Genomic DNA, 10421 nt, shown 5'->3' on the forward strand with positions numbered 1-10421 from the left:
GTATTGTCGGACGGGACTCTCGATGGCCCGCAGACGAACGGGAGTGGGGCAGTGCATCGGTGTGGAGATTGGGTGCAGGTGCGGCGGTTCTTGGAGGACGACTATCAGGCGTGGATGGATAGAAAGCTGACCGGGGTCGTCCCGTAGGGGTGAGGTTGTGTGTCATAAATGCACGCCGATGTTGATTTCACGCGGACGCCTTGTCGATTAGCGGAAGTGTCTGTGCAATCACTGAAGTGTATGAGCCTAAAGCGGCTCTGCTCGTGCAAGTTTTGCAACCAGAACTTCCTGAAGGGAGATCAGTCGAAGATTCTATGATGATAATCGCCACAACAGATGTCGATCGCAGGACTTAGACTGAAGACGGATCAGCTGCTTTCTGCTACATGTGAATGTAACAGCTACTTTGTCTGCTGAGGCCGTCCAGGAGCCTGGTCACGGTGTATACGGAAAGCGCTATGTAGCCTGATATTATTTGGGCTGGATAACGTCTTTATAGACACCTATAGTATCTCCCTGGCAGGGCATGTATTATGAAGTCCATAATTGTAGACAAGTAGACTCGGAAGCGACATAATATAAGCTCTTTATCAGTGGCTGCTACTTAACTGGACAATCTTAGCTTGTTTCTGGATGTTCTAACCCTAGGTTAAGAGTATAAGCCATTGCGTGGCGGCAGTGCCTCCCATCTTCAAGTTTTCAAGTTCGTGAAGTTCTCAGCCTCTCCTGCTTTGCGATTCTTCACCGGTTTCTTGCCCCATTGTTCCCGTTACTTCGTCGACATGTGCTGCTACTTCACTCCGTTCTCAGGGTCAAGCCTCATCGGGGCGAACATCTGACAGTCCCCGTGCCGACCTTGAAGTACATATCTCGAAGCTCGGCTTGGTCGCATGTCTGGAAAGTGATGGGCATCGTAATAATAATATCTGTGGGTAATCAGTAATCCACGTTATGCATTTATTCTGCGAGCGGCCTTCCGACTTGTCCCTGCCCCGTGGAAGGCAGGCAGTTCTAAGCTCGAGGACTTGCGAGACTGCGCAAGCTTGATTTTACCTCTAGGTCATTCCGTCGCTCAGAAGGAGCAGAAACACGCGCAAATCATATAAACCATTGGGTGTGCCGGCGTGTCGTGCGTGAAGCTGGAACTTGACGATGAAGGCACACATTCGTCGCTGAGCTGTCAGCAGGCAGGCCTTATGTTCGTCTTTTTTGTTTCAATTGGACAGCGTCGGCCTTGTATGAAATTTGGGACGGCAAAGTCCATTTTAACCTGCCAGAATCTGTTCGGCATATATCCCGGTGCACTCATGTTTCCCCGTTATTCCAGACGTTCGGCTCGGAGACGCCTTTGCTTCTCTGCTTCCTTAGGTCCCCGCCCTTATCGTTTCCAGTTCGACCACACTGGATTACCTGACACTTCCTCATGTCTACCGTCGATACTCAGCCCGTACCCCCTCTTGCTGATGGCTTGGAGCCTACCTTGCCGACGCTGGATAGGCTGGGGTCCACCGTTCCACCTGATCTTGACGCTCAGTCGGTCGCGACAGAATGGATCCACACGTTCTCGCAGCATATATCTGCAAACAACATTGTGGGTATCGTCAGTCTCTTCGCTGAAGATGGCTGGTGGCGCGATCTACTCGCGCTTACTTGGGACTTTCGTACGTTCCATGGCGTTGTGAAGATCAAGAAGTTTCTCGAGGATCAGCTTCCAGTTATGAAGCCGTCACCATTCAAGCTCAAAGATGCTAGCCTGCTTCAGCCGTATTCTGACCTGGCGTGGCTCGTGGGCTCATTTGATTTCGAAACCGAGGTTGGGATTGGGAGCGGTATCTTCAGACTTGTGCCAACGTCAAGTGGAACATGGAAGGCATACACGATGTTCACGAACCTCGAGGATCTTAAAGGATTCCCAGAGAAGGTGGGGTCATTGCGAAATCCACTGCCTAACCACGGCAAGTGGACGAGTGAACGCGAACGCGAGAGATCGATGGTGGATGGTGATCCCGCCGTTCTTATCATTGGAGGGGGGCAGTGTGGGCTTGCCGTTGCCGCGAGATTGAAGTACTTGGGTGTTTCGGCTTTGGTGGTAGAGCGAAAGGATCGTGTTGGCAACAACTGGAGAGACCGGTACGAGGCGCTCTGTCTGCATGATCCTGTGGGTGAGTAGTATAGCTAACCGCGCTGATTTTTTTGATAATAATCTGTCGCTGGACAGCATGTTGCCATATGCCTTACCTTCCGTAAGAGACTAGATATGCACTGATGGTCCTATTCTTACCATCGTGTTAAGATTTCCGTCAACTTGGCCGGTATTCACCCCAGCCATGAAGGTAAATACTCATAGCCCCACTGTAAGACATTCGTCGATGACGTTTGTGACAGCTGGCAGGCTGGCTCGAATACTACGCCGAAGCGATGGAGCTCAACGTCTGGACATCAACGACAGCAACACACGTGGACCAAAAGGACGGTAAATGGATTGTTAAGGTTAACAAGCAGGACGGGAGCGAGCGCATCTTCCATGTTGACCATGTGGTATTGGCAATCGGCTGGCATGCAGGTGTACCACACGTTCCAACCTTCCCCGGACAGGTACATCCTTCCCACATATCTCTGCAAGAAGAGAGCTGACATAAAATCTCAGGAAGAATTCCATGGCCAAATACTGCACTCCACTCAGCACCGGTCAGCTCGAGATCATCTTGGGAAGAAGGTGATTGTTGTAGGATCTGCTACGTCAGGTATACGAATAACCGAAACCATGTATTAATCCATCCAATCTAACCCTTTTATCCATGGCAGCTCACGACATAGCTGCGGACTATGTAGACCATGGAGTAGGTGAGTACCAGATTCGCTTCTCTAGGAGAAGGAAGCCTATGATGAAGCATCTGTTCAGACGTTACACTTGTACAAAGAAACTCAACTTATGTAATGTCTACTGCTGAAGGCTCTCGACTTGGCGTTGGTAGTACGTAGCTGCGCCTGTACTCCAGCCGCCTGTTTGTTCACGACCGTCCCAATCAGCATTGTATCGCGAGGGTGGTATACCTGCAGATGCCGCGGATCGTTTGTCCAGCTCCATGCCGATCTTGCTCCAGAAAGAGGCAAACAAACGAACTGCTGCCGCAATCGCAGAGGCAGACAAGTAAGCCCAATTTTATAGAGACGGCATAGCTCTGATGCAGTGGTTCGCGAAGAGCGCTCCTACAGGGACTACGGAAGGTCGGATTCAAGTACAACATGGGTATTGACGATTCTGGTGTCATGCATCTAGTCTATCTTCGTGGTGGAGGTTATTACTTAGGTACAAGTGATGTCCTCCAACACGTTTGGGTTGCTTACGCTCCTTGCGCATATAGATGTGGGAGCATGCCAGAAGATCATTGATGGAGAGGTGAAATTAAAAAATGACAGCGAGATCGAGAGTTTTACCAGGACTGGACTGAAGTTTGCAAACGGCAGCTCACTCGATGCAGACGTTGTACTCCTCGCGACAGGGTGAGTTGCTCTGTGTGTTTTCACAACTGGGGTGGTCTCCCTTCTCATATGCTTTTAGTTATGAAAGCTCGGAGTCTGCCATAAAGAAGTTTGTTAGTCCAGAAATTGCGTCCAAGATGTCGCCGATTTGGAAGCTGACCCCGGAGGGTGAGCTTCGGGGTGTTTGGAGATGGCTCGGGGTACCGAACCTTTGGGTTGGGATGGGTGTGTACTCGCCGTTCATCATATGCGTTCCGAGGTCATCAACTGTTCATGTCCAGGAAACTTGGTTATGTGTCGATTTCACTCTAAACATCTTGCGCTCCGTGAGCATTTCAAGAGCTGCTTCATAGTCCGTGTCTGATCTTGCTGATGTCGCAGAGATCAAAGCTATCCAGGAGGGCATATACAGCAAGCGTTATGCTGCTTGAGGCGCTCTGGCGTACTGTCTGCATATGGCATGGAAATGTCACTGTTGTGTCTCATGTATACTCTTTTTGAGGAGGATTCATGAATGGCTTAAGGTATATTGGCGAGTCAAGCTGGGCCTATTTGCTGTGCACACTATTGATGATATCGCGGATAGTGAATGTGCAGTTATTCAGTGTCTGTTTCACACTGAAAGAGCACTCACATGGCTACCTGAACTTGCTCGCATTAGCATAGATCACGACGCGCCGAACAACAAGATGATCAGGTCCTGCTGAAAGGACCCTTTTCGTCCTTGAAGTTAGTCCAGCCGCAGTACATAGCTGCGACGCCTGCATGCCCTTATCAGCAATCTAGAACACTTGCATACGTAGAGCTTGATGACCATGGGTACCGTGAAGTAGACTATGATGCTTCGCACAAGTGCCTCCAGGATTGACTCGAATACTTGTATTCCTGAACGAGAGAACCCGGAGATCTGAAGATACAACCATGACCTCAGAGGAACCCGGAATATTTGACGCCACTTGCTTGTTCAATGGTCCCTGCCTGGGACAATTTTCTGGCCAATACACTTTCTACATTAGAGTGTCTAGCAGCGGGCATGACGTTGGATCGCATTCTCTCACTGACTCCGCAACTCCGACTATGGCGAAGATGCCGACTGTGGGCCGGTGCACATGCTCCGTCGTTCATACATCACTGGAGGCGAATGGACTGTAGTCCTCGGGAGGTCCCTGAAGCGGCCTTGTCAAGCATCTATATCGAAACTTGACTCTCGTCAGCTGCTACTTGCAGCGACTTTGCCACTCTGTTGCATCGCATCGACTTACCTGGACATGACATGGGTCAAATAGCCGTTGATACCATACGGTCAGCGTCGGACGCAGTTCTCAGGGAGGAGTATCTGCTAGTTCTAAGCCGAGCCTTGGAATTCGGCTTTCTACGCTGTTGTAGAAGAGTTGTGCTCAGGTATGTCTTTCCGACTTGACGCGAGTATACCTCCTAGTCAACGGGTTTTAATGCTCTGTTGACGTTGGACTTGCAGTATCTCTCTTCTCGCTGGATAAAAGACGAAGAGTTGTGCGGGTTAGCGGAAGCACTGGTCATTGTCTACTAGTAGCACTTCATGCTTGGTGCGTGATGAATCCATCGTGTCGAATTCACCCGCGCTGAATGTCGTCATGTACATAACCTACACACCTCTCGATTGCAACTATCTAAACCAATCATCGTCATGAGTGGTGATTATAAGACATCGAAGGAGGTTGTCGTCTAGAGCATGTCGAGTTCCAGTATTGGTTGCATCGGCATGGTATCCCTTGCCGCTCTCGTAAGCTCAATCGAGCTTGTGAGGGTTCAAGCGGAGACAGCTGTAAATGCGATATCGCGACCTGGCTCTTGCGTCTTATGCTTTCCATTTCCACCCCTCGTAATTCCTCTCTGCATACTCCCTAACGCGTTCCCAATCTCTGCACTGGTGAGTTATCCCGATCCCCGTCGCCCCTCGTATCCACGTCACTCCATCGAAATCTTGTATAATCTTCACAGGTTCGGTCGTAATATCTGAGTGACAGAGAATCATCTGCCGCAAGTACTTGAGACAGTGGTCTGCATGGCCCGTTTCGACAAAAGATAGATTGTGGCCCGCAGCGATGAACCTCCGCAAGTTGTTCAGGCAGTGCAGCTGGTGGAACATGGATACTGCGAAGTAGTCGTGTGTATTCGGCTTCCGCAAGAATCCTCCCCCAACAGGTATAGACGACGTCCATTCGTCATCAGCGTGCAGACTATATTGACTCGCGTGCACGACCGTTAGCGCTGCGGGTTCAGCATGCAAGTCGGGGAAATCTGCTCTTGTGGCGATATCAAAACCTGCTCATGGTGTATCGTCTGTATACGCTCCTACCAAGAGATGATTTGAGCTTACTGTCTCTCCGAGAAAGTCGCAGAATAACGGCAAAGTTTGCAATATGCACAGCGATCGATATTACGAGGGCGATGCCCCCAATGACCAGGCAAATGACCGGAACCTCGCAGCGAGCCTGCAATTGGCGATTTAAGTGCTTGAACATTCCTTCGCTAGTTCGATTTCTGCGACGGTATACAACGAAAGATAGAATAGGACGAAAGTGAAGGTGTTTGAATAGAGCGTCTGGGACCGGTCTAGCGGTGGCCACGAAAACAAGCGCCGCGCGCTCATTTTTCCCATCCAATTATATGGACTAGAACTCGACTAGAACTGCACTGTCTGCACAGCTATCTCCGGATATACGCCTATCTCTGTCTCCTCAATCGTTCATCAGACCGGAGAACGGAAGCAAAGCTATCGTGAGATTTACTTATACAGGCAAGTGTCAGACTGTTCCGACGTAATATTTGAACACATTACGAAGCACCGATACTTCAGGCAGGCAGTGCCACATGTCTGATATCTTTGTTATTATCCCACCATCCATTGCACCTCTATTTCAACTGCTAAAATGCACAGACTGGACAGCAAGTCCTGAGCTTTGTGTCCTGAGGTCTCCTAGCTACTCTAGGAATGCCAAGACTTCTTTGATATAACTCTCGCGTTCCTCCAGCATGGGCGTGTGGCTGGACAGCTCGAAAGTACGCCACTTGACTTTCGGTATCTTTTCAAAAAACGGCCTGACAATAAAATCTTGCGCAACATCTGCGCGACCGTGTAATACGAGCGTGGGTTGGCGGATGAGATGGAGCTTGTCCAGGATAGACCAGTCCTTCAGTTCCTGGGAGAACCTGACACATGCAGTATTAATACACACGTCGGTATATTTGATTGAGCTTCTCACATTGCCCTTTCTACCGTAGGAGTGTAGTCATCGCTGAAGACTCGCTTCAGTGGTCCCCAGAACTCGATCGGTGGTGGCTGCACGGTGCACCCGTGCTTCGCCTGGAATTCAAACATGGCTGGACCCAGGACCTTTGGATTTGCCCACCCTGCTGCCATCCCGTCCCGGACCCATTGCGGCATTTCTGCAAGCAACTGCTTCACCGACTCCCCCCACATTTTCGTAGACGCCAACGAGTTCGTCAGGATGAGCCGCCGCAGACCCGCAGGTTGTCGTCTGATCTCAAACTCGGCACCCATCTGCCCGCCCCACGAGTGGCCGAGCAAGTCGAAGTTATCCTCGATGCCAAAGTACTTGAGGAGGTTGACGAGCTCGTCGATGAAAAGATCGATCGTCCAGAACGAGAGCGGCTTTTCCGGAAAGTACGTCGAGCGTCCGCCGCCGATTTGGTCGTACACGATCACTGGGATGGATGCTTGTGTTGCAAGGTCGGCAAGGGGGGTGAGATAGTCATGTGCGAGTCCGGGGCCGCCGTGCAGAGTGACGAGAGGTGTGCGCGTCCGGTCAGAGATGTCTCCGAACACCCTGTACCAGGTTTGACAGACGCTTCCGTCGACATGGAACGGGATCGTGCCCTCAGTCGTGTGGGCGGTGGTCATGGGAGCGATGCAGTGTCGAGAGTAACCAAGACGGGCTCTGCAACACCATCGACCGAGTTATCTATAACCCGTTTCCAAAGTACATGTGGGCATTGGACACACCTCCTAAGGACTCCAAGAACAATGGCTGATAGTAGCTGTCCTGTGGGCCTCCGTTTACACGATGTATTGCAATCGTGCGCGGGGTTAAATCTGCCGACTACGCAGCATCGGGCGATGCCATGGGAATGCTCCCGCAATCCGGAGCAGATATCAAGTTTTCCCTACTTATTGCAAACTTGCGGTACAAGCTCTATTGTGTGCCCTGCATGCATGGCCAAAGCCGACCGAGCGTACATGGAACCCAGTAGCGTACGTATGGCTCGTTTTGACTGTGGATATTGTAGCTCCGAGTCGCCGAACCAATACGGGTACGTTCGCCAGCCTTCTGACTAGCCTTCTGACGAACAATCAAACCTGCCACGGAAGAAGTAGCACTCATTAGGGAATACCGAATACGCCATGTTCCCGTGATTGGGCGATGCAACGATGTTGGCTGTGCTCATCCATTCTCCGCCTTTGTCGCCATCCATCATGAAGTCCAACAGGTATCTCGCTCGGAACTTAGGCTATCTCAGATACCGCCGTATCAGTGCATCAGTCCCGAAGTACATGAATTTCAATACAAAATTGACTCGATAACGTAGAGGTCCATAACCTACGCAAACGACACAGCAGGATCAGAAGGATGATTTTTCCGCTCGAGTTGAGAGCTGGACCCATCCGAGAAGGTTATCGAGATGTCATTCAAGTTCGCCTCACGAGTAGTGGTATCGCTGGACGTCGTCATCGTTGTCTTCGGATCGGTGAAGCTCATAGCGGACACCGGTCCACTCATGTTTTTGGTTCCGGTCCAAGCATGTCCTTTGGCGACGCGAAGGATAATAAGCTCTGGGGTGATACACTACGAGGAACAGTCAACAAAATATTGTCTCCAGATGTTGGAGACACGCACCTGCACTTGTGCGAGTAGCGGTATGAACAGATTCTCTCCGGTGTTCTGTATGCCATACAGAACGATGAAGATAAAACTGATCACACCATACGGAAGCGCGCATTCCATGATCATGGCTGCTATGTCCGAATATGTCCTGGCGTGGTCGGCACCCAGGGTGGACTTGACTTGGCGGCGGATGATGAACAGACGGACGACGAGCATCAGAGTGAGAATGATGTTGAGGGACATAGTGAGGGCCCAGTATGCTAAGCCAAAGTTGAAGCTATTCTGTGCCCATAGGCTAGAGTCGGGCCGCGCAGCCTGATACACGAAGAATGCAGATAACACTAACCAGAATGACAATTTTATCTCAGTTAATCCGTACACATTTATAGACGTCGACAGTGACTCACCAGTGGAAGCCAGATACATAAGTATAGGAATAACGATCAACATCCAATTGTTGTTCCAGAGGATGTAAGTCCGATACAGCTGGCGATTCTATGTCAATCCTCCAATGTAACGAGTTTGTGACTGATGTGCGCACCAGTAATCCATCTGCCAAGAATGTGGCAATAATCGAAGCCGCATTTCCGGCGATGTTAAGGGGATTGGTTTCTTGCCCCATAATATATGCGAATGGACCTCCAGGGTAGTTACGATAGTCAATCCAGGTGAACTCATTGAAACGAATGTTGCAGACGATATTGATCGTCCCTAGTGAAAGCAACACGGTAACGAACGTTAACATGTACCAGTAGTGCTGTCTTCGCAGCGAGAGGGAGCGCAGACATGTGATGTACAAGGCAACGTGTAAACCTACGATACGATTCCCGGCGCATCAGATGAGCTGAGAAGTACATGATGTGGATTGTGGAACATACCATAGGCCGCAGCACCGATATATGTGCCCGCATTGATGGACTGTTCAAGCCAGAGCTCAGCTTGGGGCTCGTCTGTGGCCCATGGCGAAGACATCCTGGTGACGGTGTGGAGAGAAGTTATTGCCAGCCGAATAAGTGCTCCTACAGTCGGCCCGCCTATCACGCTAGTTATGTACGCATATTGAAGAGATTGACAGCCCTGCAAGCGCCTTACCCCTAGATCTCATGCAAATGGGAAATTTTGCGAGATACACCAACGGGGAGCATGTGTCTCCAGGCACCTCATCATCATGCGGCAAGGACAGGTGTACGACTGCGCGCCTCGCCCAATTCGGCGTGTACGCTCATATAAGTGCCGTACTGGGAACCCTCGGTTAAATCGGCGGACTATTTCAAAGCCGGTGGAGGCGAGCGATAGCGTGGTAATCGAGACCCAACGACACATTCATTGAAGCCAGTAACTTGTTGGTATCAACACTCAGTCCAGAACAGACCACGGATGCTGGTATCCCTATCGCACGTATGCTGAATTTTCAAGAACATCTTGGTTCATAACATTAACTGATAGCAAACAAGGACGCAGCTCACCACGACAGCTAGTTCACACGATCACTGTACAAGTCGACCGACGGATCGGGTAGTCTGTCCCAAACAAAATTGATGAGAGTACCAAGCAAGAGGTGATTCAATAGAGGCATACAATTCTCGAGGAAGACCAACGAATATGTCTGGGTGTGATAGGCCCATTGCGCCGCCGCTCCTTGAAAACTGACCTGTAACAGAGAGAACGAGAGACAGATTGAGAAACGCCACTATGATAGCGACCACACATAGGGCGCAAATGATCCAACAAAGGAGTGTGTATGAGCCGCCGCTCGCATGAGTCTTACGCTCAAGATCTTCCGCGTGCTCCTCTGGTGCCGCATTGCTGCCCGTAGGCAAAGACTGGTAATGATAAGAGGTCATGGCTGGATGACGAGCCCTTAGATGAGTTTCATGTGAGCAGACAGCGGCATACGAAATGCAATACAACACGTACTGTACCTCCTTGGTTGGGTTTTGAGAGCTAGAACTACTCTCGCTGACAGGAGCAGAGATAAGGGTAGTCTCACGATGTCTGGTCTGAGGATCCGATCAATGAAGTAATGTGGTAGTACTATTAGTACTCTTGCGA

General features: G+C 50.3%; 4 protein-coding genes across 4 annotated transcripts; 1 reads left to right on the plus strand and 3 right to left on the minus strand.

The window, feature by feature from the left end:
• Positions 1 to 1423: 1423 nt before the first annotated feature.
• Positions 1424 to 3914, plus strand: FIBRA_08811 (uncharacterized protein; the record flags this gene model as incomplete). Its single annotated transcript, XM_012330430.1, has 13 exons — positions 1424 to 2162; positions 2219 to 2243; positions 2294 to 2333; positions 2386 to 2595; positions 2648 to 2744; positions 2806 to 2844; positions 2903 to 2974; positions 3031 to 3151; positions 3204 to 3310; positions 3366 to 3504; positions 3563 to 3708; positions 3765 to 3809; positions 3865 to 3914. 13 exons carry the CDS (start codon positions 1424 to 1426, stop codon positions 3912 to 3914), a joined length of 1830 nt encoding a protein of 609 aa, XP_012185820.1.
• Positions 3915 to 6446: 2532 nt separating this feature from the next.
• On the minus strand, positions 6447 to 7387 carry FIBRA_08812 (uncharacterized protein; the record flags this gene model as incomplete). The annotated part of the gene is made up of 2 exons (XM_012330431.1): positions 6447 to 6675; positions 6729 to 7387. The coding sequence occupies 2 exons, from the start codon at positions 7385 to 7387 to the stop codon at positions 6447 to 6449; spliced, it is 888 nt and encodes a 295-aa protein (XP_012185821.1).
• A 697-nt stretch (positions 7388 to 8084) lies between these two features.
• On the minus strand, positions 8085 to 9341 carry FIBRA_08813 (uncharacterized protein; the record flags this gene model as incomplete). The annotated part of the gene is made up of 5 exons (XM_012330432.1): positions 8085 to 8330; positions 8382 to 8710; positions 8777 to 8855; positions 8911 to 9182; positions 9248 to 9341. The coding sequence occupies 5 exons, from the start codon at positions 9339 to 9341 to the stop codon at positions 8085 to 8087; spliced, it is 1020 nt and encodes a 339-aa protein (XP_012185822.1).
• Positions 9342 to 9843: 502 nt separating this feature from the next.
• On the minus strand, positions 9844 to 10213 carry FIBRA_08814 (uncharacterized protein; the record flags this gene model as incomplete). The annotated part of the gene is made up of 2 exons (XM_012330433.1): positions 9844 to 9889; positions 9948 to 10213. The coding sequence occupies 2 exons, from the start codon at positions 10211 to 10213 to the stop codon at positions 9844 to 9846; spliced, it is 312 nt and encodes a 103-aa protein (XP_012185823.1).
• Positions 10214 to 10421: the final 208 nt, after the last annotated feature.

This window comes from Fibroporia radiculosa, assembly GCF_000313525.1.
Source record: "Fibroporia radiculosa TFFH 294 genomic supercontigs, scaffold3290, whole genome shotgun sequence".
Classification (NCBI taxonomy): Eukaryota; Fungi; Basidiomycota; class Agaricomycetes; order Polyporales; family Fibroporiaceae; genus Fibroporia; species Fibroporia radiculosa.